The sequence below is a fragment of the Python bivittatus genome, unplaced genomic scaffold (genome assembly GCF_059951505.1).
Source record: "Python bivittatus isolate LINGU-HERP-01145 unplaced genomic scaffold, Pbiv_v1 ctg000020_np1212, whole genome shotgun sequence".
Classification (NCBI taxonomy): Eukaryota; Metazoa; Chordata; class Lepidosauria; order Squamata; family Pythonidae; genus Python; species Python bivittatus.
The window spans coordinates 8,331,533-8,352,928 of NW_028277030.1; the positions used below are offsets into that span (position 1 = coordinate 8,331,533).

The 21,396-nt window shown below is 41.3% G+C and overlaps 1 protein-coding gene across 2 annotated transcripts in view; it reads left to right on the plus strand.

Annotated features, from left to right (window-relative positions):
- The first annotated feature begins 3,581 nt into the window (after positions 1–3,581).
- SLC1A4 (solute carrier family 1 member 4) overlaps positions 3,582–21,396 on the plus strand; it is a 34,921-nt gene continuing 17,106 nt past the window's right edge. The window contains exons 1-4 of one of the 2 annotated variants that reach the window (XM_015888362.3): positions 3,582–4,426; positions 12,669–12,711; positions 14,008–14,070; positions 14,553–14,612. In XM_015888362.3, coding sequence (XP_015743848.2) covers positions 3,891–4,426; positions 12,669–12,711; positions 14,008–14,070; positions 14,553–14,612 — 702 coding nt within the window. In that variant the 5' untranslated portion in view covers positions 3,582–3,890. The remainder of the gene's footprint in view (positions 4,427–12,668; positions 12,712–14,007; positions 14,071–14,552; positions 14,613–21,396) is intronic. The other variant, XM_025167702.2, reaches the window with a different exon arrangement.

Genomic DNA, 21,396 nt, shown 5'->3' on the forward strand with positions numbered 1-21,396 from the left:
AAAGTTATTCCTTCTGTATGTAATATATTACTTCTAGAATCCAGTGGAAGATTAATATGCGCTTTTGATATTAGAAGGGGAGAATGGAAACAAAGCATTCACCCAAACAACTTCAGACGTACTTCCAATTCACAATGGAAGCCACAAGACTGCACACTGGCCCCACCTGAGTTATTGTACAATCCATATGTTCAGTATGAAATTTGGAATTGGGGTGCCTGTGTGCACAGGTTACATATGCTTAGGCTCTCCATGGAATCTGGAAATTTATGCAGAACTCCTAATCATGTGGAGACCCTATAATGTACATATCATTATGAATGTAAGCTACACTTTCAAGTAGCTGAATGCAGAGAGATTGGAAGTAGAACCGATGGGGTAACTGTGACCCTGGAAGTTGATCCAGAGTGTGCAATTCTGCTATCTCATATGCTAGACTTGCAGAGGAATATTAAGGAGTAAAATTGCTTCCCACAGTGCCTATGAGGACATGAATGCTATATCTTTTTTTCTGTTACAGCAGTATTAATTTCTAATCATTTCTGTGTAAGTTAAAAGGTAAAAAGGGATTCCACTATTTACAGCCCTCCAGTACAAAAACTGTCTGTTCCTCTTCTGTGCTTATGGATTATTGATCCACAAAGGATTTTTTGCTAAGTTTTTGTTGGGGGATTTTGTCAAACCACTTTTTGAAAGTCCAATAAACAGTGTCTATTGGATCACCCTGTTTACATGCTAGTTAACAATCAAAGACATTTTATAAGTTAGTCTTATAGAAGTCATGTTGGTTCTTTTTCAGCAAAATAATATGTTTGATCATTTAATTTTTCATCATGTTTTCCTCAATGTGAGAAAAGTGTTTTAATTTCAGGAGTTCAAAGAAACTGGATGTTTATGGATATGGACATCATAACAGTTCCATTTTATACTAGTTATTGATGTTTTGGAATTGGGAATATGAATAAAATACTGTCTGGAGTACCTTCCAACACTATACTATCATTATAAGACTGTCTGGTCCAAAAAGAGTTCATGGAACCAGTAGGAATGCTTGTATACCTGCTTAAATTATACCCATCCAGCTCATTTGGGACTATTTTACAGCATGGCTGTATTTTGAGAAGTACAGCCTTGCTTCTCATAAAGTTTATGAAGAAAATCTATCTACGTGGTCGCTAGGAGTTGAAAACAACCTGATGGCACATAATCAATCAATCTCATAAAGTGTGAGAAATTACACAGATTCATACCATTCTGAATGTCTCAAATGGAAGGAGGAAAGGCCTAATAACTGCTAGAAATGCATCCTTTGGCAAGACAATAGGAATGCTTTTAGACCCTCATGGACTGTGGTTTCTGTTCATTCACAAGAAATTCGTTGGCTTCAGTCAAATAAACATCCTTATTTTCATTTCTGTTACTGAATCTGGAAACAGTATCATTCAGAATGCCCACTCTGTAAAAGGTCATACTTTTCCAAAAAAGGCAACTTGTCAATGGGGCAACTAGTGCAGAGAATAGTAGAAGAGTGTCTGATGAGGTACCAGCCACCTAAATATTTTAGCTTAGTTATAATTTCGTAAAACTAAGAGCAGTTCTTCAAAAGCAAATGTATATTACACACTTGTCTTTTCCCACTGGCCATCGCTCAGATGTGTGAGGACTGGGATTCTTAGAATTCCTCTCCAGCATGTTGGGGTGGCTGCTGTACACCTCCTCATTTGTATACATTATAGCTAGTCAAAATAACAACATGTGATGTGAAGATTATGACACCAAGCAGAGGTGACACTAGAAACTAAGTGTCTAAGTGACACTAGAAACACAGAGCCCATTCCAAGCTTCTGAAAGTTCTTGGTTGTCCCCAAGTCCTCTTCTCCTTGTTCACCTCCCAACTCAATCTTACCCACACTTAGCAGGACAGGGTAAGGGAAGACAGCTTGCTGGAGCTGAATGAGTAGAGTTGCTGGTTGGAAGGAGCAGTGACTGTTTTCCCTAATCTCTTCCTCTGGCCACAGCAATAACTGGGATTGGATCTACTTGCCATGTTGCCCAGAATGAGAGGGAATAAACTGGAGCTCCCAAGCCAGCAGTTCAGCAATGGAGGCCTCCACGCAATTGCCTTTTCTCTATCCAGGCAGTGCACTGGGAAGAGTGGTGCCCTCTCCAGTTAGCACATTCTCATTCCCATCGGCAGAGGGGCCAATGGCTGCTCCTCAAAAGTGATTTCAGCCAGCAGCCAGGGATGGCAAAGGATGGTTTGCTGACCCTGCTTATCCTTGGCAGAATAAGGTGCATCGGCCGGCCCCAGGTGGAAACGGGGTCAAGGGCTGCGCTGCCAGCTGCCTCTGCCCATGGCTGGAATAGGAAAGCTGAAGCAAGGGGCAGCTGCTGCTGCAGTCTCGCCTTTCTCCCTTGGCAGGAGAATGCTGGCCTGGGAGACTGCAGGTCTTGTTCTCTCTAGCAGGATGCCCAGATGGTGAGAGAAAGGAAGCACCTGTTCTTTGCAGCCCTGGCTGTTTCCCAGGGGAGTGACTGGCTGCTTCTGGCGGCTGCCAGGGATGGGTTTCCACCTCCAGGACTCCCTGCTGCCCCAGCAAAATCAGGGAGAGGAAGGGTGAACCGTTCCCTGCTGCCATCACCCCCCCCAAGGGTCAGCTTTTCCATTTCTCTGCCTGTTGGCAGCAACGTGGGGTCCAGTCCCTTTGCAGCCCAGACCGATGAGGCATCTAGCAGCGATATACCTGTCTGCTCTGGTTGGTAATGCAGCCTATCACAGTTGGGGGCCCAAACCTTCCGAGGATGACCCTCGTGGAGGGCCAGTCGGGGCTCTTTTGAGCCGTGCTATTGGCCGCCAGCGCTGGCCTCGGTTCTCGGAGCTAGTGTGTATCCCCGCGGCTGCCTAGGAAGACTCTGGTTTCACCAACCCTCACATTCTCTCCCACCGACGCGCGGAGGAATAAAGCGGGTCGAATGACGGGAGGATGCCGTACAAAGGATTGCACCACTTCAGATCACAGGCAGCAGAAAACACGTTGGGCCATTTATCTTGGGTTAGCCCCTGCTCCCGCCTCTGAGAACCAGAAAAGCAGGTGAACTATTTCTCTCGCTTGCTTTTTTTTTTTAATTGGAAGAGAAATCCCATTAGAGGGGAAGAAAAGGTTCAGAACCGCTTCCTCCTTAGAACCTGAAGTGGTACAGTCCAGAGTTCGTACCACTTCGAGGGTTCTGCGTTATTCTGCAACCGGTGCGGTCCCAGACTGGCGCTTTCCTATCCTATCAATTCTCGCCTTGTCGCCATTTATGGAAAAGAGGGGAGGCGAGGGGATGCCGCTGAAATAAAACTCCAAGGGCACCCCGCGCCTTTCCTCCGGAGGATTCTCGTCCCCGACCCTGACAAATGAATGGCCCCACCGCTCCCCCCCTAGTCTGTTCGCTCCTCCCTCGCGCCCCCTTTTCGCTTGAAGTCCCCCCGGCAGAGTTGCATGAGGCTTCCCGAAGGGGCCGGGGCTACCGCGCCAGAGTGACTGATTGGAGGAGCGGTCCGAGCGCGAAGGGGTGGCCGGAGCTGAGCCCAGAGCGCCTTTGCCTTGCATCAGCCTTATCGGGTGGGAGGGCGCCGCCGCCGCTTCTGGCCGCCTCGCTTGCACTCCGGCGCGTGAGCCAGCGGGCTCGTCTTGCATAAAAGGCGCTCCGTGCTCCGCGGGCACACGGCTGCTGGGAACAGCTGACCTTTCTTTCTGGCCCTGAGAGGACCCCGACCGGGGCAGGGGCATTTATAAGACTTCTCGAGCGGACCTGCCAGCGCCTTTTGGTCTGACCACAGCTTGGTCTGTGCGCCTTTTCTGAGTTGGGTTGGATAGCGGCTCCCGCCACCCGAACCGACCGGCATGGAGAAGCCAGCTGAGAGCCTGAATGGCTATCTGGAGCCGACGGTGCTAACCGGCTTCGAGGCCGGAGAGGAGGGCGTAAAGCGGCCTCGGCTGAAGCTCTTCCAGCTGCGGGGCTTCGGGCGGTTCCTGAGGAAAAACTGCATCGTGATCTTGACGGTAACCGGCGTGCTGGTTGGGGTGGCCATGGGCGCCCTGATGAGGCAAATGCCGCTCACCCGGGCTCAAATCACCTACCTGGCCTTTCCGGGAGAGATGCTGCTCCGTATGCTGAAGATGATCATCCTGCCCTTGGTGATATGCAGCCTGGTCTCCGGAGCAGCCAGCCTGGACACTCGGTCACTGGGCAAGCTGGGCGGCATCGCCGTCGCCTACTTCTTGGTCACCACTTTGATCGCCTCGGCGCTCGCCGTTGCCTTGGCCTTCATCATCAAACCCGGCGTCGGCGCCGGGGAGCTCAATAGCAAAGACTTGGGCTTGGATGGGGCCATGCCCACCAATAAGGAAACCGTGGACTCTTTTCTGGACCTAGCAAGGTAAGGAATTCGGGGGGGCTTCCTTCCTGAGCTCTAGTCAAGAGGCAGACTTGAAGGAGTCAGGGCTGAGCGTGTGATGACTCTTGGCCTGCTCCCTTTGTGGGAGGCAAGGCAGGCTGCTGCCCTCCTCCTTTATTTTTGGAAATACAGCTCTCCTCATCTTAATATTGATTACGTGTGTCGGAATGATGGGAGTTATGGTCCAAAATGCCTGGAGGATACTAGGATATAGAGCCTACTAACCCTGGACTGTGGGGAAAATAAGAAATAGCAGGGACTCATCATGTACTTTGTCCTCATCCTTTGCTTATATGACTGGTTTGCTAGAAGTTAGTATGTGTTCCATCTTTGCTGTGCAAAGAACTTGAAGCTGGTGAAGTACTGGCAAAAGATGAGTGCTAATTAATGGAAAACCTCCTGAATAAGGATTTGTGAATATGATTCCTGAAAGGTGTCCAGTATAAGATCAGAAAATTAAAATGCCTAATAACATGCAGGTTTGGGCTCTTCAAGGTTTACTTAACAGGTGCATTGTGGTATAAAATTTAAAGAACTGGAAGCCATTTCATCAGATGTAGAAGGTATGTTTTCAATTTACAGGAAATTGGGAAAAGAGAAACGTAAACAGAGGGCCCTCAAAGCCCAAGAATATATCTGATCCAGTCTGTAACATTTCTGTGCAGAGTCTAAATATGTGTAAGATAAAGCACCTACATGTGAATTAATTTAGGCTTTTGTAGAATCTTAGGCTGTATCTTAGAAAACTCATATAATCTGTTAAAAGCTATGCCACAATATTAATTTTTATTTTTTTGTTGTTGAGAAAAGTCTTCAGTTTATTTCTGCAAAATTGTGCTCATATGCTCTTCTTACATGGTCTCCCATCCAGGTTATTCATCAGAGTTGCTTAGTAGATTTTATGGGTTGCTTATCTCATTGAATTGCTTAGAGGATGTAGGGTTGGGGTGGGCAGAAGAAACATCTAGATCTAGTGGAGGATCCCTTGCCAGTTTGATCTGTTGGAATTTCTTATTCCCAATCAATTAACAAAAAGACTGCAACTGTGACTCTACAACAAAAAATGTGGAAAGAGTATGAGCACAGCTCACCTTTTGTACACAAAACGGCTCAGAATCTGCTTATTCGGAGTGTGTGGCTTTTGCACTGAGGTTAGCTGAATATACCTTGGGATTCTAATGGAAAATAACAATTTTCTGGCCTGGGATAAACCTTCTTTGTTGTAAGGCACTTAGGGAATAACTATGCCAACAAACAATACTTATTTGTACATTGATGAAGAAATGCTCAGTGTATCAAAATGATTAAAATTAAATGGTTAAAACTAAAGTGCATTGTGGTATAAAGGTTAAAGACCAACATGCCTATTTTACTCTCTATAACTTTTGAATTTTTTGAAGCACAAGTTACTTTTATCCCATTTCCTCATCAATGTATGGTTCTTTGCATGAAAATCAAACTTAAAAAACACATAGGCCTTTTACATGCAGTTTCTCTGGTGTACATATTTTTCAGCACATTTTTTTATGGGAGAATTGTTCTGCAAAATTCAGAATAGTGAAAATGGAAAGATAACTAATCAACACAATGTTAAGCAGGATTTTAAACTTTTGGTATTCCAGAGTACCTAATTGGGAGATTGGCATGTGCTCTGGCATTCACAGGAGCGACTTTGCCAACTTCTGTTCTAGTCAATAAGTAAAAAAATTCCCAGCATAAATCTTAAATCTAAACCAAAGTATCCAAAAGTGATGTAATCATTTTTGCTCAAGGGCCAGTTTTTCACACAGCTCTTCATTTAATTTAATATAGCCCATTTCCTGTGGTTTTATAAGTAGGGTTATGTTTCAGAGTTCTTAGGGCTCTGGAGTTATTGTAGATCATATCGGTAATCTTTTTCACACCAATAAAGAGCTAAGGGTCACATATCTGATTATAATTATGATAAGACTGAAACATTTTATTTTCAGCAAATGCTCAGTTCCAATGTGAATAAGGAGTAAATGTTGACTGACATGTTGCCTGCCTGATTTTTTGTGATATAAAATTGGTGCAAGAGTTGAAAGCCCCTGATAATTCGGGAAAACTGGGAACTCTATCAGTAGCAACTGGATAGCTCCACTAACAGCTGTCTTGCTGGTCCTTCTCTCAGGACAAATCAGTCACTAAACAAAATGCCTGATGTATTATCTCTTTGCTCAGAATTTACTTGCCCTTGTTTCATTAACTGCTGCCGAAAAGGGAGGAAAGTTGCTGACATTCCCCAAATTTTAGCTCATTACATTATCCTGTGGGAGAGAAGAAAGATTGAGATGGGGCTTCTCCCTTCGGAGGCAGGTATGTCATCTCCTATAGTGTCAAGTTCCAATCTTATTAGAACTCTTGTTTGTGCCAGCATCCCCTAGCTATGAATTGGGGCAAGGTTACAATATCATATCAAAGTTAAAAATTGTACTCCAAACACCTGGGTAAACAAACTATCTTCACAGCTGTGGAAGGTCAGTTGGTAGCATGCCAGACATACCAGTAGAGGCAAGGTGTTCCACACCATGGAGGCCACTACACAGTAGAATTCCCTTTGGGTCCATGCCATTTTGACTTATAGGATAGGGACTCTAAATATCCTCCCCCTACACCCTTGTATAGGCCAGAGAGATTCCTCTTAGAAGAGATAGTTGCTAAGGGTTCTGAAGCTAAGCCATATATAGCTTTGTTAAAAAAAAAACAGCACTTCAAACTGGACTCAGAAACCTGTTGGTAATCAAGACAATGGCTTGAGAATTGGTGTAACATTGCAGTAACAGCTCTTTCCTGCTGACATCCTGGCTACTCAATTTTGTACCAATTACAGTTTTCAGGTCACTTTCAAAGGCATCCTCATGTAGAGCACATTATAGTTAAGTGCATGGTGATGAGGGAATGAATCACTGCCACCAGATATCAATCCAGGTGGGGTTACATCTGATAGTACATTTAGTTTAGTTTTTTATACTAAAGGAAATTAATGATTTTCAAGTTTCTATCCATCAGAATAAGCCCTTAATTAACTACCACAATTAACTTGGCGAGAAGAATGTTCTTCAAGTAAAAGGTTCTGTGAGTATGTGTGTATCAGTATTTGAGGGATCTTTAAAATTGTATGATTCATATTCATAATACAGATATGCTAGCCAATTAGTTTGCAACTTATTGTGAAGGTTTCCCATAACCAGTTCAAGTCAATCAGTTGTTTTTAGTTAAAACACAGCTTGCAAAATGTAATTATTTTCAACATAATAATTCTGTCCTATGGAAAAATGTTATGACGGGCCTTTGTATGGATACATCCTTGGTGCATGATGTAGCCTAGTGTCAGCTTTATTCAAGTGGGACCAGAAATCTCTTAATAGATTAGTACAGTTTTGAATATCTAATATTTCAAACATGAATAACAACAACAACAACGCTTATGGAATATCTCTTCCTCCAGCTGATGTTCTTCTGTTGTATTGGTCATGTTAGCTAGGAATTGTGGAATACCTCTGTACGCTCCAGTTTGGGGATGGGAGGTTTGAACTGCTTTGTGTTTATAGACTTTCATTTTGTGTATAGTATTCATAGTCAGATATTGCACTAGTCTTTAAAAGTTTAAGTTATCTAAACATTAGAGTGTTAATAATCTCCAATCAACACTGTATAAAAATCTCTGTGCCCAAATAATATAATGTACTACTGGTGTTTTATAATAATAGAATAAAACAATATAGAGGGGAAAAAAGATTCCACTAGTGTATAAGAAAAATAGTTAGGGTTGTCTTGGTGCTGAAGTGGACATGTGGTATGTTATCTGTTTAACAAATAACTTTAAGAGAAATCAATGGTTTTTTAATTGAGAAAACAAATTGGAGGACCAAAAACCTTGGGTTGTTTAATTGTTTCTGTCCCCATAAGCAAAGAATGATCCTTGTGTGAAAACTAACTAAAATTCTTTTGTTAATGGTACAACAAATGCGGGCAAATAAATGTGAGACATGGGGAGCTTTGCTGTTCTGTATTCACACAAGGCTGAAGGAGATTAAGAAGCATTTCCTTGTATCTAGATCCCTGGATGTTAGTTCAAGATGGTACAGAGATACTTTTCTTCAGTCAATCATCCTTATATTTTCAGCAAATATGGTCTTAAGATTAATGTTCCTTATATAGTTTTATGTACAATAATTTGGCTTCATTAAAAAATTAACTAATACATTTCTTAAATAAAAAGAAATCAACTTATGAATGGGACACTTTATTACAAGTTTGCTTAGGATATTGTGGGAAACTGAAATCCAAAGATGTTATGTTTTCTAGGAATACCAGGAATATCAGGTCTAATTGAAATTGTCTGGGATAAAAATGAAGCCTACAAGAAAGCATTGTTTTTTAGAAAATCTAAATTATTTCCCTTCATTTTCATACAGGTAAAAACAACAGAAAAGCTCGAAACTGCTGATAAATGCAGTTTTCTAGACAGTTGTGGACTTTAGCATCTCCCAATGGCTGTGGGAAAGTTCATATAGTGTGAATTGAATATAGAACCAGAGACCAGACAGCTTAACTGTGCTTCAGATAATGGGCCCTCTTTTTGTTTCACTAATCTTTCTGGTTCCCTTTATCCTGAGCTCAATGGGCCTGAAAGCTCCTATTCCCAGCAGTGTTTATAGAGTTAGCTTCTAACCTGTGATACATTTTTTTAAAGTTCTCGATAACAGATTAGAGCTGTTTATTCTGCTGGTGCATTTTTTGTGATGCTTGGGATGCGTGGGGCTGATCTGAAGTTATATGTTGGGGTAGGACATTTGCAGGATTCAGCTTGCTTTTGGAGTGAGCGAATGGCAGTCTTTTTATCCTTTCCGGGAGAAAGTTTTCTGTATGTACCCTTCTATCACAGCAAATCGGATTTTTATATTTGGAAGTTGATGGGAAACTGGTCTGAGTTAATTCCCTCTGTTGGATTTTATTCTCCCTCTTCCAGTATTTTCTACTATGTTATGCTGTGGTCTTCTATGAAGTATTTCTGTAGTGTAACATTTTGCCATTATGGACATGTTCAAGGGCCTTCCCTAATGCTGCTTGACTCCTTGGTTGACATGACTTGGATAGATTAGCTGTATTCATACAATATTCTTAATTTAGTTACTAAATCAACCCATTATCTGGCTTCACTCAATGCACTGACTGGGGAATTAACCAAACAAGCTGGATTTACATGACTCACTAGGGCATAAAAAAACTTGCCAAGGGTAACACTAACCAGACTTATGCAAATGCATCTGCTGGATCTTTACCTGACCAGGTTAGGTAAACTGTGTGAACCCAGCCAATGTGTGATTCTCTTTTGGCAGTTTTGTTGCATCATTACTTCACTTCTTGGAGATTTGAGAGAGTTAATTTGGTGATCTTAGAAGATAGGGACATAGACAATATGAAACCAGAGAGAAGAACTCCATGCTGCACATTTATATATCCTTTGCTGCTGAAATGCATTATAGCAACTTCTTTTCTTCATCCATAGCGCATACATGCACGTAGGGCATTGTCCTAGAAAAAAAATGGCATATACTGCAGAAATCATCCAAAAGAATCATTAGGTACTTGTACCAATGAATAAACTAATGTCATTATATAGGATCCCCAAATCCATCCAAGTATGGTTTAACCACCCTAATTGGAAACCAGCTAATTAACATCAACTCATTGATCTCTCAGTTTCAACAAAGGTTTTTCTTCAGAGCCAAATACAATAGTATGCCTTCAGCGCTTCTATATAGGAGATTTAATAAAATTCCTACAGCTAGTCAAACCTGTCCTTGTAGTGATGGTTCAATTGAATCCATCTTCCATGTGCTGTTACATTGCTCATTTGATAGTGATACCCAAAGAAGGCTTATTTTCCCTTTGTTGTTACAGACTCCAGGCCAGTCTGAGGAATTTTATGTTAATTTAGAGAAGACTTATACATAATGTAGCAAAGTTCTAAGCAGCAGCTGTGAATGTGTGTGGACAACTGATTTCTGGTCTACATGAGCAATATCTTTGTATCTGTTCCATTAATCCTTGGTTTTGTATGAATAAATTACTAGCTGTAACTAATTATCAATATTTTAGATTATTAGACTTTATAGTATGCTTTATTTTTATTTTGTTAATTCACTGCACCATAGATTCAACATCTAGCTTTAGACTTTAATTATATATATTTTGTGATTTCTTATCTTTTTCTTAGCTAATTTTAATTTTAGTTTTTAATCTTAGTCTTAACAAAGTGCATTACAGGCAGTCCTTGACTTACACCCATTTGTTCAGCAACCATTTGAAGTTATGACAGCGCTGAACAAAGGGACTTTTGACTGGTGCCCGAAGTTAGGGCCGTTGCAGTGCCCCCACGGTCACATGATCAAAATTCGGATGCTTGGCAGCCCATCTGCACTTACGACCACAGGGGTGCTTCAGCTCCCCCCACCTATCTCCCCCCACCTATGCCCTTTTGGGCCCCTGCACTCCACGTCCCCTGCTGCCCTAGCTGACTTTCTCCCTCTTCTTGCTCCCATTGCTGACCAAGCATGCCTGGTCTGGTCCTTCACTAGGCAGCTGCTGGCTGCACGAGGCTTTCTTCCCAAGGTCGTGCATGGCAGTTTCCTCGTGCGACCTGGGGAAGATAGCCTGACCTGGCCAGCTGCTGCCTCAGAAGGGCCAGGGTGGGCACGCCTCATCAGCAGCAGGAGCAAGAAGACGGCGAAGGTTAGCTGGGGTGGCAGAGTGCAGGGTGGCAGGGGGCTCGAAGTGCAGGGTGGTGAGAACAACTGTAGCTGGGATCGGGCTGGGGCAGCTGGGGCTTCCCAGGGCTCAGAGTTTTGGGCCATGCTGCTGGGCCATGCTGGGGCTGGGCTTTGCATGGCACAAAGGTGCTTCCTGGCATGCTGCAGCTCTGGGGCTGCAAAAAAATTGCAGCCCCAGGGCTCTGGCATGCCAAGAAGCCCTCGAGTTGCAGCATATTCTTTCCCCAGCCTTCCTGAGCTCATGCTACACCTCAGCACCCCCCCCCAACTCATGTGCAGTCTGTGCCAACCCTCCCAGGCCTCCCCCACCCCCTGCAGCACCCCTTTGCTCCTTACCTATGACTCCCACCTCTTCCCACTTAACGACCTGTGTATCTTGGGACTGCCTGGATTGCCATCACTAAGCAATGTGGTCACATGATGTCACGCTTTACGATCGCATTGCTTAGCCATGGAAATTCTGGTCTCAGTTGTGGTCGTAAGTCAAGGACTACCTTTATTTTATTTATACTTAAGTATGCTATTTCTTTATAGCTGTATCTTCTTCTGCCTTGTTTCAAGCTGGTCTTTGACTGAAATAAAGTTATCTATCTATTTGAAATTATATATACTTTTTTGTTTAATAGGACTTTTCTTGATATTATACCTCTATGAATGCTTATACATTTGATATTTGATTTCCATACCGTTACTGATTACGGATTAGAAATGTATTTAATGTACATAACAATAGTTAAGTAGTTGCTTCTTTAGAAAATCAGTTCCCTTCTGAAACAGAGAAGCAGGAATGCTCACTAAAAGGTTGTTGAGCACTTGCCATTTTTGCACATTCCCATTGGATGGACCCCTGGCTGGCAATGTGGGAGGACAGACCTCAGCATAGGCTTCACTCACACAGTGGAGCAAAGCTGCCATGGGGGGTATAGGGGTGAGACTGCTAGCTGTGTAGAAGTGTCTTTAAGGCGGTATCTAAAAATATTTGTTTCTCCATTTATGCATAAGTACACTGGCATGTTAAAAATAAAATAATATCAATGACAACATTTTGAAATTAAGATTCTTTTGCATTTTTAACTGGAATAATTTTCTTATTTACTCATTATTTTGGCAATCACTGGCCATGGATTGCACTTTCTGTAACATTGTACATTTTGTAGGAAGTGTCACATGACAGCTGAAGAAAACAGTTATTAATTAAATTGTTAATTATTTGTACGTTCTTTGAAATGTGCTGTTAAGGCAAGTATGCCTATTTAGGCCTAAAAATGCTGATGCAGAACAGTTCTGGGCCTTGTTAATGATGAACTAATGCTTTAATCCTAATACAGCCATTATTTTATTTATACTAATGTGCAAACAATTAAGTTTATAAACTGTTGTCAATTCCTAATTTTTGTTCTTTGTGTTTTTCTTTTTCTTTTTTTCAGAAATTTGTTTCCATCAAATCTCATTGTTGCAGCCTTTCGATCGGTAATTATATACACTTCTCTCTCTCTCTCTCTCTCTCTCTCTCTCTCTCAAAATTTGTTCTGGACTTTGAAATTTTGATCAAAATGAGTTTGATTTTCTATAATGCAATTCTTTGCAGGATATAGCAAAATACAGGTGGTACAAAAATGTATTTACAAGAGTCTATCTAGATTTATAAGAGTATCAACACAAACACCTGCTATGATGGAGTCCATAGCAATTTGGGTAACTAGGAAAGTCAAAATGCTGAAGAAGCTAACTAATGGAAGAATTTCTCCCTGTTTGCAATTTGGTGTGTGGATCCTTGATAAGAAGCTTTTGAATGTGCAGTAATCTGGCATTTTGACCTTTTCTGCCTCTGGCTGATTTTAGATTTCTGAAAATTAGTTTTCCCATTTTCTTTGGACAACTTTTCAACTATACAAGTAAATATGCAACCTTTACAGCCGGTAGTTCTCAGACACTCACTTGTTTGGCCAGAAAGTTTACTGCCCGTAGCCTCACAAGCTAAATATTATGCAGAGCTTTTTGAAATATGTTCTTTATAAGATTTTCCTGAAATTTATTTTAGAAAATAAAATCTAGTCCCATAATAAGGTACAATCCTTTGTAGCAAATATTATATTCAGCTGGGAGTCTAAAAGACCTAAATATGTGATTACTATGTTCAGTGGCAGCTATAAACTCCATTAGAAGTGCTGCAGTCTTCTTATGGATAACTACGGGGCAATCTTACATTTAATCTGCAATTTAACTGGCACTTGAATCTCAGCTGATCCCATTCCATTTTTGGTAATAGGAAATCCTCGTGTTCTATGATTAGCTGTATGAGCACCAATCCAAAGTGCCAAGAAGCGCTTTAAAAAGAAATCAGATATGCATTGCAGAGGACCTTTTGCTAGTGTTGCCCCATCTGGACGTGGTATCCTTTTACCGGCTGTTCTTTTGTTCCTAGCTTGGTGTTTAGATGTACGAGAGACAGCTCATGATGCCTGAATGCTTTTATTCTTCCTTCGCCCTACCAAAATGTTCCAGATATGCGGGAAGCACTTAACAGTTTATAGGTACAAGCATGTTTTTCATGCACAAGCAACATCATTGCATTTATTAGATTTTTTAAAAATATACAGACATGACAAAGTTGGACCTATAATTTTATCAATGAATGAAGGTGTGGTTCTCAGTGTTTTACATAAAAAAATCCAGAAATAAAATTTATAAGCCATATAGCTTTAATTTGTATATTTGTTTAAAAGTGTCACAAATATTAATAAAACCAATGTTTTCCATTTACAGTATGCCACTGATTATAAAGCCATAGTTAGAAATGCAACCACTGGAAATGTTACCATTGAAAAGGTAAGCAATGATTTTGTTAAAGTTATGTTGTCCTTCTGTATACACACTTTCACGTTTATCCTTTGTATCATCACAATTATTATTTAAGCGGCTTTATTGCCTTTATTTGTTTTTTTTTTCCTTCAGAATTAAATCCTGTTCTTTTCAAAGGAATTTGTTCCTAGGTAACTATTCCCAGGATTCTTCCCTCAGGGAATGCTGAGAAGCACCCCTGGAAAAAATTAAGCCCAGAAGGAAACCGTCTAGGAATGGGCTATGCATGATCCTCCAAATATTAGGGTACTTCATCTCCTATCAGCCCCAGCTAATAAAGCCAGTGGTGAGAGATGATGGGAGTTGCAGTCCCACAACATTGGGGAGACTGCACATTGCCAACCCTGTTCTAGACTGTAACTTCTGGAAAATTTTGTTTATTCTTGAGTATAACAAGAGCAGATTTCTGGTGATATATGTTTAATCAAAACATTGTTTTTCATCAACAGTACATCACAGATTATAAAGCAGTAATAAATGCCTCCCTTGGGAATGCCACTATTGAAAAAGTAAGGAAAGGATTTTTTAATTAAATATTTTTGTCTGTGTATAAATGCTTGCTTTGGGAATAGACCTTTGTTCCATCTTCTAACTATGCATGAAGCAAAAGTAGCCATTTTGGCCTGGAGGGAAAACCAAAATCCACAACAGAAGCAGTATTTCTATAATATCACTTCAGGATTACACAATTCACATTATTTTAGTGCCCTCATGGAATATTAAGTAATAGACCAGGGGCTAAAAAAAAGTAGGAACAAATTACTGAGGCAACCTCTGTGCTGTGTGCCGAGATCATACATGCAGTCTTGAGTCATTGGATGCTTTCTTGTTTGTTATTTTACTGTTATTATTACATTTCTATCCTGCCTTGCCTCTCATGCTCAGGGAAGGAAGGTGAGACCTTCTGGTAATACATGGTAGTCTCATTCCTAGCAGGATGAGCCCCCTGGTGGTCAAATCATATTGTCTTCAGAGGCTTGTAGTTGCACAAAATCTCAATATATCCCAGTGGTACAGGCAGTCTCACTCATCCACCGCCTGATATCTGACCCATGAGGACAACTGTGAAATTTCCATTGATGGGAGGCTTCCATTTCAAGGCATTTGCCCTCTCTCAGACTGAGAACCCACAGAGAAAAACCTACCAGCCTAGGACATACAGTTCTACCTGGTCTGTTGCTAAATAATTGTGGTCAGTCTCTGCTTTTGTTGCTCTGTGCAACAAGAGTTGCAATGAAGGAAAGACATTATGGAAACAGTTAAAACAGTCCAGATCAGTGGATTTTTAGACCAGAATCAGATAGGTTTGGAGGCAGAAGTGCTGGTTGACCAGAAGTGCCATGATCTATACAACATGTTGAGAAGTTGGTGGAGCTCAGATGCTGACTGACCCAAACTTACCCTTAGAACCAGAATTATGTATGAACCAAAATGGTGCAAGGAGAAGAGAGAAAGCCTGTATCAGTGTCTGTAAATAAGTGCTATCTAATTAGGATTAGAAAAGTCCATTTATTTCCATGAGATTTGAGTTAAGTCACTTTATCAGAAGTCCTAAATCATCCTCAAGTATTCTCGTCTTATCTCATGTTTCCTCACTCCTCCTCTGTGTACCCAACATACTATATTACAGGTGAAGTCATAAGAACATACAGAAAATAGCATTTTTTTTTTGCAATTGGTATATAATTTAAGGGAAAAAAGAAATAATACTTTACTTTTCCTTTCCAAAACAATTTTATTTATTCTAAACAAACTCAGAATTTATTATCTTCTTCTTCTTCCTGCTTTCCCCAAATAACTTGAGCCTTTGAAAATGTTCATATATAACTTAAATGTACTTAAAAGCCTGTAGACCATCAAGAACAAACCTCATAGACTTCACTGAATTTAATGGAGATGTATTGTCATATTGGATTGCTTTTATGATTGTAGCCTTAGGGTCACGGATTGGCAAATGACCCCAAACACCATCCAAACCTGGCCCCTGAATATTAGTAAAATTAAAATAAGTTGCTTGGTTTTGAAGGGAACATTTACTTGAATAGTAAGACGCAAGGAGTTTCGTGGAGGAAAGTTTCTCATCCCCTCCTCCCCTTGCCAGTGCTTGTATTTTTGAAAAGTTTAATAGGGTTGAAGAGAACTCTTGAATAATGTGAGGCCTGTTGGGAGATGCTAAGTGGACTACCAGTATCCTATTCCTTATAGTGCCATAAAATTTGCTGCAGAGAAATAAGTCCTTGCTTCCTTTTCGCTTGCAGCTTCAGCATAGACTAGCTTCTGGCAGACAGGCCTTACTTGTCTCCCACTTGTGTCAAGGATGGGGAATCTCCTGCTGGGAGACCTAATCTCAGATGAGGTCTTGTTTTCTCTTCAGAGTCCCTCATTGACTTAAATTGCCAGCTGCCCCTTGTTTCCTTGAATGAGGTAGTATGGAATGGTCCTCCTGCCAGTTCCATCAGCGTGCATTCCCTTAGTGGGGAAAGTATACAGAAGGTTGAGCCCTCCCAGGAGACAGAAGCTACCCTCCACTTTCCCAGATCATGGAAGCTTTGAGAAGGGTCATACCAATTCATGCATATGCTGTACTTTCCTCACAGTAGGAAGTATGCAGTGGCCAAATCAGGAACTACTTCTTGTTTTATCCTGCACAGAGTACCAGGAAGCACTTTTGTGGAGGGTGCAGGCAGTCTCACTCATCCACTGCCCTGATATCTGACCCATGAGGACAACTGTGAAATTAGGCCTGCCTCCAGGTCTGGTTCCCTGCTCTTTACCTATGCTTTCAAAGGCCATTGTAGCTCTGACTTAAACAGCATGGTTCCCGCTTACTCACATTTTTTTGTCAAATCTTGCCTCAGAGAACCCCCACCAACATCTCTTCTTACAAAATCTTGGAGTTAGTAACTACAGAGCTGTGACGGTATATATTAATCAGGCCCCAAACCTCTAACACTACTTTGAAACAATTGTTCTCTTTGTTATTTTCTCTCATAAGACAGAAAATTATTTATTGTCCCCTTTGGATGTTTAACAATGTAGAATTCTCTCATTTTGGCACCTACCATTGCACTGGTGTATGAAGTTCTCTGGGAAGCTTAGAGACACAGCATGATATTGTTAGGCTGCCCTTGAGTCCTGGGTTGCTGTTGCTGCTTGTGAAGTTTTTCTTTCTAGTGTATACAGTATATGTTTGATTTGTAAAATCATCTCCTCTGAAGCTGTGGATACTGTATTTTGAACTTCACTGAAAGTGAGCAATGTCTCTTTCAATGATATTGAAGCCAGAGATGGGGGATTAGTTCTAGTCCTCTCCACCTGACCTAGTGTCATCATCTAAGCTTTGTCTCCTGGTGTCACCATTGGAGAAGAAGTAATAAGACCCCTTCCATTTCTACTTGGAGAATCTCTGTTTTTGCAGATTCTTGTCAGTAGTCATGCTAGGAACCTGATATTTTTATATCTTTGTTAGGAATATTAGCTTATGTTTGTATAACGTTGTACCACACCAGAGCTTATGTTCATCTTGCTAACATGGACAGAAAATTCCTGGTTTTTTTCCAGCACAGCAATGTGTCTCCATAAGACTAAGTAGTCCTACAATCATAACTGAAAGTAATGCTCAGTCCAAACTCCAGAACCTATAGGATCCCTTGACTTATCTATGATGTGCCCATTCATTTTAATAAACTCTGTACAGGATAGCATTGTACATCACAGCTTGTACAAGTGGTGGCATTACAGCTCCAAAGAGTTCTGGAGGAAATGGATTATATGGACCCCTTTCAGTCAAGTTTCAGGCCTGGTTATGGAATGGAAACAGCATCGGTTGCACTTATGGATTATCTCTGGCGGGAGCGGGATGATGGAAGTGGGACCATCCCTGCTCTCCTTGATCTCTCAGCGGCTTTCGATACCGTCGATCACGGTATCCTATTGGGACGACTCAGGGAATTGGGGATGGGCGGCATGGTCTTGTGCTGGTTCACCTCCTTTCTTCAGGGCCGATCCCAATCGGTGGTGATAGGGAGTGAGAGGTACCATCCTCGGCCCCTCCTTTGTGGGGTGCTGCAGGGTTCAGTTCTCTCTCCGCTCCTTTTCAACATCTACATGAAACTGCTGGGCGAGATCATCCGCCATCATGGGATGAGGTATCATCAATATGCTGATGATACGCAATTATACATCTCTATCCCAGGTGAGGTAAGTGATGCCATGACCGTCCTTTTGCGGTGCCTAGAGGCTGTAAGGGTCTGGATGGGGAACAACAGGCTTCAGCTGAACCCTGGTAAGATGGAGTGGCTGTGGGTTAATGGCTCCTCAGTATCCGGGACTTTGTCATCTTTGGTGCTGGATGGGGTAGCACTACCCCAGACAGACTCAGTGCGTAATCTGGGGGTCCTCCTAGACTCATGGCTCCTGCTTGAAGAGGCTTCCTTTGAAGAGTATCCAAAGCTACAGCTGGTCCAGAATGCAGCCACGTGGGCTATTTTTGGAGCCCCAAGAAGGGCCCATGTAACACTGTTGCTCCGTGAGCTGCATTGGGTACCAGTCTGCTTCCGGGTCCAATTCAAGGTGTTGGTTATCACCTTTAAAGCCCTACATAGCATGGGACCAGGTTACCTAAGGGAACGCCTCTTCCCCATGACTTCAACCCGTCCCACTCAATCACACAGAGGGCATGCTTCGGACCCCTGCAGTAAGAGAACTTTGATTAGCGGGGTCCAGAAGGCAGGCCTTCTCTGTGGTAGCCCCTGTTCTCTGGAATATTCTGCCCCTGGAGGTGAGATTGGCCCCCTCAGTCCTGGCCTTCTGGAGGGCTTTGAAGACCTGGTTCTGCCACTTGGCCTGAGTGGGGAAGGAATACTTCAAGAGTGGGGATGGCTAGCCCCATAGAGGCCTGCTGTCTTCAGCCCCAGATCCTTCATCTTCTTGGATTCTCTTCCTCTTTTTTAGTAATGTTTTTAAATTTTTATGTTTTATGTATTTATATGTATTTATGGTTTTAATGTTTTGTGTGAACCGCCCAGAGTCCCCCATTGGGGGGAGATAGGCGGGGAGAAATTTAATAAAATAAATAAATAAATAAATAAATAGTATATGAGCAAATGTTGACTTCTGACTCTGTAGAGACTCTTTCTCTAAATTACTGAAGATTGGGGTGTTGTCAAACACTTTCTGCAAGATAGGAGAGATGGATCATTCCCTCAAGTCCTCAGAGGTGAGAATCACCTTTCACATGACTTTTCACATCAGTCATGACTAAAGACACCCAGCCACAGTGGACAATAACCATTTGCATTCAAAGTCAGGGTCAGGTTCCAGAGGGTTGCTAGTCCAAAAACAATTCCTAATTTTCTCCTGGGTTTGGGGAAAAGATGATCAGAAGGAGGACCTTCTTGCATAGACAGAAGAAGAGGTGGAAACACCATCTTCTTCAGTCCTCTGCAGGGTTTAGAGGATCTGGGGGGTGGGGGTGGGGTGCTTGCAGGTGACCCAAAGTAAAGGTTCCTCATATTTTATTATAATGTCAAAATATTTAGAGTAAAGCTCATCAGTTAACCCTGTATTTTCTTCACAAGTTTATTATTTTAAAGGCCTTTTTATCCTTTCACTTATATCATTTGTTAATTATATCTCAAAGATGAATGTACAGTATATTTCTAAATTAAGTTTGTAAGTCTGAATAGTATCCCAATAGGAACAATAGTATGTTATGGTTGATAACAGAAAAAGATCAGTTTGATATACCTAAAGCAGCTTCAATTAGCATTGTACTTGAAAATGTTTTCTTCAGGTACTTTTACATGTAACACTTAAGTTAAGCCACTATGATCAGTTTTTTTAATAATAATATTTTATTATTGTTGTGAAATTTACAAATACAATATATTATATTGTTTTGATACAGTGGTATTTGTACAGTTTTGATTAAAGATTATTAACACTCTAATGTTTAGATAACTTAGACCACTGAAGATTAAAAAAAGAAAGAAATATTATATCAATATTTGTTACGATTTAAAATGTCCATGTTAATGAGTGTAAGATTATGAAACATTTTCATCCAGAATTGAATATAGCATTAAAGAAAACTGCTTCAGATTACATCAAAGTATTTGTTGCACAATAAAGTTTTCGTTCTTAAGCTGATTACTTAGTATTAAGGTCTCAGTTGTAACGCTACTTAATGTTGTTTGTGCATGCTGAAAAAGGAAAAAGGAAGATGAACAAAACAAATTTGACAATGATTAAAATACCAAAGAATAAAGAAAGGAAATAAGGAAAGGAAAACAAAAGAAAAAGGCTATTTGGTTTCTAACTTCCCCCTTTTTTTGCCTCTACTAATTTGTGGTGTTTATAAACATTGGGGCCCGCTTAGAAGCCAGACTGCATATTCTCCAAGTTTAAGTTCCCAGATATTGTCAGAATTGTATCTTTCTTCCGCTGTTGAATAATACTAGGATCACTTTTAAACGGAAAAATTTGAAGTCTACCCTGGCAATCTCATTTGTCTCAAAGCACACATAATGGTCACTTGTGGTCACTTTGGAAGAGAAGCTCATAGATTTATTTCATTCAGAGATGTGACAATAACATAAATGCTTTATATACAAATACTATGCCTTAGCTATTTGCTTTTTTCTCTTTTTTAATAGTCTTTTGACTATTTGGATAGGTCTACTGAATGCTGTGTTCCCTTCCATCCCCAGTAACAAATGAATCAAACTTTGTTTTATTCTTACAGTTAATTATCTCTTTTGACCTGTTAGACAATATAAATATGGAGAGGAATGTGGATTAAAGGTTGTTCTCCCCACCACTCCCAAACATAGGTTCTGTTCAGCCATGATCTTGAATGCATGTAAGGGTGGGGTCAGTGTCCTCAGTTCAAATGCCCCAAAGCCATTCTCAGTCAACACTGAGAATTACAGTGTTGCATTCTGTAATACTGTCAGCCCTCCAGGTAAATCAGACAGGAAACACGACTAGATGAGCTAATTCTACTTTATTGTAAGGCTACATTAACAGAATCTTGCAAGTCTAAAAGTACAAAACTCCCGTCCTCCCTATTTTCCACCTGAGTAGTTAGGGCGGGTCCTTCCTAAGTTTCTTTCTCTGGCCATTACTCTGTTGCGGACTCCTTTCTCTTTTATCTGATCATTCCCTAGGCGACATCTCTTCCCCTCCCTTCCAAGGTCACCCTCACATTCCATCACAAATACCTTTGTCCTGCCCACAAAATGATGTAGAAATCATTATTTGCCTTTGTAGTCTGCACAAAGTGTTTGAAGA